General features: G+C 53.0%; 1 protein-coding gene across 1 annotated transcript; it reads right to left on the bottom strand.

Moving 5' to 3' along the window:
* Positions 1 to 1,222: 1,222 nt before the first annotated feature.
* Positions 1,223 to 2,924, bottom strand: Chst12 (carbohydrate sulfotransferase 12). The gene has a single exon (XM_055617688.1). The coding sequence runs from the start codon at positions 2,849 to 2,851 to the stop codon at positions 1,592 to 1,594; it is 1,260 nt and encodes a 419-aa protein (XP_055473663.1). The 5' UTR covers positions 2,852 to 2,924; the 3' UTR covers positions 1,223 to 1,591.
* Positions 2,925 to 7,055: the final 4,131 nt, after the last annotated feature.

Raw genomic sequence — 7,055 nt, 5'->3', positions numbered from 1 at the left:
TACCACTGAGCCACACCCCAGCCCCTCACTGGGGGATTCTAGGCAGGTGCTCTACCACTGAGCCCTCTTAATGTTTTATTTTGAGATAGGGTCTCATTGAGTTGCTTGGGCTGCCCTGCTTTGAACTCACACTGTAGCCCAGGCAGGCCTTAAACTTGTGACCCTTCTGCCTCGGTATCCCAAGTAGTGGGGACAACAGGCTTGAGTCCTGCCTGTGAATCTAAAAGCCAGGACTGAACTCGGGTTAAAAGAACAACTAGGGTAAAGCTGGCTTTGCTCTGAGACTCCAACCTGAAGTCTTTGGACCACATTTCAGCAGGGAGTCCTGAAGATTCCCCTCTGCTTGTCTCAGATGCACACTTCATAACCGAGCTTTGGGGCTGCAGAGCTGACTTAGCACTTAGGAGCACACACTGGTCTTCCAGGGACTCCGGGCTCACCTCCCAGCACCCACACTAGGCAGCGCACGCGCAGGAGTTCTGACACTCTCTTCCGGTGTCGGCAGACAAACGTGCACAGCCAAGCTTGTCACAGGGCCTTCACTCTGAAAGGATGCACCTGCCATGGCTTAAAAATACAGGGGAAGGGCCTGGGGAGATGGCAGTAAAGATCACAGCTGCGCTTCCAGGGGACCCGGCACTTAAATGGCTCACGACTGTCTAAAATTCAGTTCCAGGGGATCCAACGTCCCCTTCTGGCCTCTGTGGGCATCACACCCATGCATATAAATAAATTTTTAAAACGTAATTTTAAAAAAGTATTTTAGGCAAAGCGTGTGATGGCCGGAAACCGGTTGGGTACGTCCCCAGGGGCCTACACGTTGGTAGCTTGTCCTCAGGGGCCTAAGGAGTTTGAAGCAGGGAAAGCCCATGCCCTCAGAAAGGGCTGAAGTGTGGGAGTCAGCCATATGGCCCCCCTCCCCCACAGGCACACTCCGCTTCAGGTCTGGTGAGCCCACTCTCTCTTGCACACATTCCAGCTTCTGCTACCTCTCTGGGGGCCTCCCAGGAGCTGATGGGACGTCCCCCCCCCCTCCGCCCAGGCTAACATCAACAACAAACCACAACAGACTAAGATAGCTGGTTTCAAATTTAGGCTCTTCTCACAGGAGGACGCTCCAGGGCAGGTGTGAGGCTTGGCTAGCCCACTAACCCTTGAGTTCCCGGGGTCCCTTCCTGTGTGTGTTTGCTGCCTGAGCCAAAGAACCACAAGAGTAGCAGAGTGCGGGGGCCACACTTTACTCCAGCTCCTCCACTTTCTTATTAAATATATCTGAAATATATTAATCTTAGAAAACAGTATTAACACAGTGTCCTGTTCCATGAATACAGGCTGTGGAGTAAACAAGTCCAGACCGCAAAGGGCGGGGCGTGGGTGCAAAAAGGCTGGAGTGTGAGGTGCTCCCGTCCCGGCTGTACTGTGGTCCTCCCTCTGGGGAAGGCGTGGCACCCTCTGCCTGTCACACCGGGAGGGAAAGGAAGCCAGGAGAGAACCCAGGAGCCCACGGGACCCCATCCTCAGAGGACCGCCTCACTGGGACGGTCGCTCGGTCGACTGGGAGAGCGGGGAAGCTTATTTGATGCCGGGGAGCTCAGTCCCTGAGCAGGTTTTCCGGCTTGGGGTAGCCAAAGAGAACAAAGTCGGCCTCATAGAGTTTATAGAGCTGCTGCCTCCAGGCCAGGGGGATGTTGGCAAACCAGTCTTCCTCCCAGCTGCTGGCCGTCCTGTTCCGGTAGCTGGGGGGGAAGTGGAGCTGGGAGTCCACCTTGAGGGACCTCAGGAGCTGGGCGGCGTCCTCATCGAGGGTCTCCAGCTTCCCCACGAAGTCATAGTCTATCTGGCACGGGTGGCAAAGGCGGTACACCTGTCGCCAGTGCTCGTTGAAGGGCGCCAGCTTCTCGGTGTGCGGGTCCAGCAGGTACTGGATGAAGTTGGCGAAGGAGACCTTGAGGCCGGCCCGGAAGGCCTCGCTCACCGTGGCGGGCAGGCTGGTGTGGTTGGCATACAGCCGGAGCATGGGCACCGCGAACCTGCGGTAGAACTCCTCGTTCTCCAGCTCGAACTTGCTGCGGAAGGCGGAGATGAGGCGCACGAAGGGGTCGCGCACGAACAGGAACTTGGTGTACTTCTTGAGCTTGACCTTCATGAGGTGACGGGAGAACTTCCCGTAGCGGCGCCAGAACTTGTTGAAGGTCAGGTGCGTGCTGGAGTTGTGCACGTGCTCCCGGGGGATGTCCAGCGGGTCCCGGTAGGGGCTGCCCCGGTCCAGCAGGCTCTCGCTCAGCACGATCATCACCCGCTTCCAGTTGGTGCAGGCTACCTTGGGCACGTAGCAGTAGATGACCCCGTGCCGGTCATCCACGATCAGGTGGTTGAGTTCGTAGTTGGGGATGTCATCAAAGGAGCGGTCCTTCGTGGGGAAAACCAGGCTGGCGTTGGCGCAGAAGTCCCTCAGCAGGCTTCTCCTCTCGGCTTGCTGCCTGTCCCGGTCTGGGTTCTGCTGGGCGTCGTGGGTGGACCAGTCGTAGCCTCTCACGTTCTCCTCCAGGCGGCTCAGCACGGGCTTGCTGGGGGCGAGCATCGGGGGCTGCTCCGTCTTCCTTCTGGAAGGGTCGCTCCGCTTCCCATCGGAACTGAGGAGCAGATCCAAAAACTCATCCACGTCGGACGTGAGCAGGGTCTCCTCGCCCAGCCCTGGGGTGGGAAGGGGCTCTAGTATGTGCGGCCTGGACAGCGACGTGTGCAGATAGAAGTGGGCGGTGCCCACGTTGTCCCAGTAGACAATGATCAAAAGAATCATGAGGGCCGACCCCAGAACCAGCCACAGCCGGAAGAGCCGGGGCTTGGTCATGCTGCCCTGGGCAGGGCCCACACCTGGACCCTCACTTCAGCCTGTGTACAGCTGGGGCATGGTGCTGGGAGATGGACCTGGAGGGGCCAGAACACACCGGGTTAGAGGGTCGGAAGGGCAGAGGTTTCCCTCCCCCATGCAGGGCTGACATCAGGACCCCACCTCTTCCCACCAGCCAGTCCGGCCGCAGGTCTAGCCTTTAGCCTCCATGTGTTGATTCTGGTTGGGGCTTCAGTTACTCCAAGTTTGGAGTGTCACCAAAGTCTGTAGAGACCCTTTGTCTCTGCATTGAAAAAGTCAAGCGGGTTTAGGGAGGATGTCCCAGTGGGTGGAGAGCTCAGAGTCCACTGCAGCCAGGTGTGCCAGGCACACTGTCATCCCGGCACCGGGGAGGCAGAGCAGGCCATCTCCCCGTTCCAGGACAGTCTGGTCTACAGAGTGAGTTCCAGGACATAAAAGGCTACACAGAGAAACCCTGTCTTAAAAACAAACAAACAATCCGCTTCCCAAATAAATAAGCCTATTATGGTAGCATATGCCTTTAATCCCAGCATTCGGGAGGCAGCGGCAGGCGGATCCCTGGGGTACGCTGGCCAGCCTGCCTAGCACAGCCGGCAAGCCTCAAGTCCCAGAGAGATGGAACATGGTTCCAAGGGAATGACCCTGAGCTTGACCTCTGACCCACGGACACAGCCCCTACACACATGTGCACCTGCCCACATACTCACACACACCCACAACCCCAAGATGGAGGGTCCCTAAGGATGGCACCTGAGGTTGACCTCTAGCCTCCTATGACCCCACCCCACACATATGCACTCTCTCTCACACAACATACACGTGAAATAAATCTTAAAATTAAGAGAGAGGCGAGAGAGGAGAAAAGGGTTTCCTAGAAACTAACCACTCGAGTAGCGCCAAGGAGGAAGGAGAGGAGGTTGACATGAATGTCCGTCACCAGGAGGCTAAAACTGAATTCGTTTATGCAATGCCCAAGCCACCCTTCTCCAGAAACCTTTCCGTTTTGCACTCCCAGCCCAAACAAGCGGAGCGGAGCCCGGCTCTGCTGCAGCGTGCAGTGACCTGCCTCAGGCACAGGCTGGCCCCACAGGGACAATCAGTGCCCAGGGCAGGGGCAAGTGGTGTGGACCCCAGGTCCCACAGCACAATCAGTGGTCCCCAACGAAGTGCAGCTGTCCCGCCCCTGAGGACAGGGCCATGCTCACAGTAGCCTGGCGACAGGACACCGGGCTATACCGACCGTTACCTGTAAGCTAAGCACCAACAGGGCCTCCCTCGAGGCCACCTTCCACAGCAGCAAAGCACGGCAGCAAAGCGACACTCCCACCCACACCCAGGTGCCAGGTTGGAGTCATGAGGCCCTAGCAGGAAGCTGATCCCCAAGCCCCACCCATAGGAGGAGGTCCTGTGATGGTAGGGTAGCCTGGGCCTTGACCCTACCTGGTGTCAGCAGCTAGATGGTTAAATGGTGTGAGGTGGACAGCCAGACTGACCCCCTGCCCCTTTCACAGCCAAGACCCAGAGGGCGCCTGAGTTCCAGCCTTCCTCCCATCCCTATGGCATGGACTGGTGGACAGAGGAGATGGAGGCAGAGCCGGCTGGCACTCTGCTTTCTCCATTCCTTTCCACTGGGATGGAAAATATTGGTCACACTGACATTAATCAAAAGCAAGCAAAAGCAGTTATATTAACAGCAGATGAAGAAAACTTCAGAAGAAGAGAACTTGCTTAAGACGAGGAGAGATGATGCTTCATCACAGAAAGTTCAATCCACAAGGAAGACCTAACAACGGCAAACACATGCAAAACACATAACTTCAAAGTACAGAAAGAGTTTTTTCGTTTTTTTAATATATAGCTAAGGTATACCTAGGGAGGAAAACCCACAATTATAACTGGGACTTGAACATTCCATGCTTTTCTTTGCATATGATCGTTTGAGTAGATATATTTGTGTGTCGGTCTGTGTGGGGATCTGTGTTCAAGTACAGATGTTTTCAGGGGAGAGAAGGCGTCAGAGATGCTAGAGAAACAGGTGGTTGTGAGCCATCTGATGTGGGTGCTGGGAAGCAAACTCGGGTCCTCTGCAAGAGAGGTGTGCGATCTTAACGGCTGTGGCGTCTCTCCAGCCCTGACGTTTCAGTGTTGATAACTGGGAGGACCTCAGGACGGAATGTAACTAACAACAACTGAATTCACCTTTTCCCCTCCAACCAGCGAAGCACTCAACAGAGCGAGCCAAACGCAGACAGAGTTAACAGAACTGAAACCGTTCAGGATTATAACAGAATGAAAACCAGATATCCATATCAGAAAGGCAATAGGAAAACTTCCCACTTCTAATCCACGGGCTAAAGAAACCACAAAGGGATTTTTGTTATCGTTTGAGATATTGTTTCACTATATAGACGAAGGTAGTCTCAAACTGTCAGCCACCTTCCTTTGCTGCCCACGCACAGGCAGGCACCAGCACCCTCGGCCTCAGAAGAGTTTTTTAAGCAAGTCAGCGCACACAGGCAGAGGACAAAAGACAGCGCCTCCTCCCGCACTGTGTTTTGAGGCAGGATGTCTCAGCTCGGCCATCGGCCCTCGTGCTTCCTACAAGCTCCCACCAATTCTCCCCTCTCTGCCCCCTGATTGGCCTTGGGAGCGCTGTATCCCACGGCACTGCATCTGGTCTTTTATGTGGGGATCAAAGTCGGGTCATCACACCTGTGCTGCAAGCACTTCCCCCACAGTCACCTCAGCCCTTAAAGGAAAGCTTTAAAGAGACACTGGGCTGAATGAAGACTGAGAAGATAATGCATCGAAACCCACAGACTCCAGGTAAGGAGGGCTCAGCACTGAAAAGTGGGAGACCACAGATCAACAGTGGAAAGTTGGCCAGGTACGGCAGCACAGAGGCAGGAGGATCTCTGTGAGTTCAAGTCCAGGCTGATGCATACAGTGAGATCCTGTCTCAAACAAACAAACAAACAAAAAACCTAGTAATTATCTATTTATCTAGACAAATAGGTATTATATCAATAAACAGATATTATAATAAATATTATATTAGTATTATCTAATTCTCTAGATAAATAAGATACATAGATATCTATTATAATATCTATTATCTATTTACATAGATAATAAATAATATTTATAAATAGTAAAAATCTATTTATATAGATAAAAACTCCCATCTCTCATAACTGGGAACAAGAAAGATAAACCAAAACCCCAGAGGAACAAATAAGAACTAGGCTAGAAATCAGTAAAATGAAAAACGGGTAAAAATGAAATCAATAAGACAAAGACAAAAACAAAAACAAAACAAAAAAACACCTAGTTTTTAGGCAAGTATGGCAGTGCCCCAGGAACTCCCCGCTGCCATGACTGAGATAAAAGGACTGTGAACCCAGGCCAGCCACAGTCACATCATGTCCATAAATAATTTCAATATCAGGCCTGCTACCGAGCCACAGCAGAAGAGGAAGCTGAGGGCGCTGTGGCAGCCACAGCTTACTCTCCCACTGGGATGTCCCCAAAAAACAACCACAGGGCCAACAGGCTTTATTTAAAGCATGGAATGACGGCCTGGAGACGGCTCAGTGTTTGAGAACATTTGCTGCTCTTGCAGAGAACCGGAGTTGGTTTCCCAGAGCCTACGTGACAGCTCAGGGCTGCCTGGAGCTCTGGTTTTAGGGGGTCTGACACCATCTTCTCCACGGCCACCAGGCACACATGTGGTGCGCAAACACACATGCAGGTAGAATTGTCACATGTATAAAATTAAAAAACCTTCTCTTAAAAAAAAAAGAAGTGAGTGGGCAACGGTGGCCCACACCTTTAGTCCGAGCACCCGGGAGGCAGAGGGAGCCAGATCTCTGTGATCAACAGAGGGAGTTCCAGGATAGCCATGGCTACACAGAGAAATCCTGTCTCAAACAAACAAATAAAATACGGAATGAAGGTACACATGAAAATAGAACTGGCAATGAATCCTATCTGGATTTTTATAGGAAATAAGACATGGTACTAAACGCCAGAGTTTTCCTCTAATGCCACACTGTGGATGAAACTCAGGGTTTCATACCCAGCAGGCAAGCACTTTCTGGCTGAGCCACTCTCCAGCCCCCCCAATGGGGGATTCCACTCTACCACTGAGCCACACCCCAGCCCCTCACTGGGGGATTCTAGG

This window comes from Psammomys obesus, unplaced genomic scaffold, assembly GCF_907164565.1.
Source record: "Psammomys obesus unplaced genomic scaffold, mPsaObe1.curated_primary_1811, whole genome shotgun sequence".
In the NCBI taxonomy this organism is placed as follows: Eukaryota; Metazoa; Chordata; class Mammalia; order Rodentia; family Muridae; genus Psammomys; species Psammomys obesus.
This window is presented reverse-complemented; position numbering and strand designations above follow the sequence as displayed.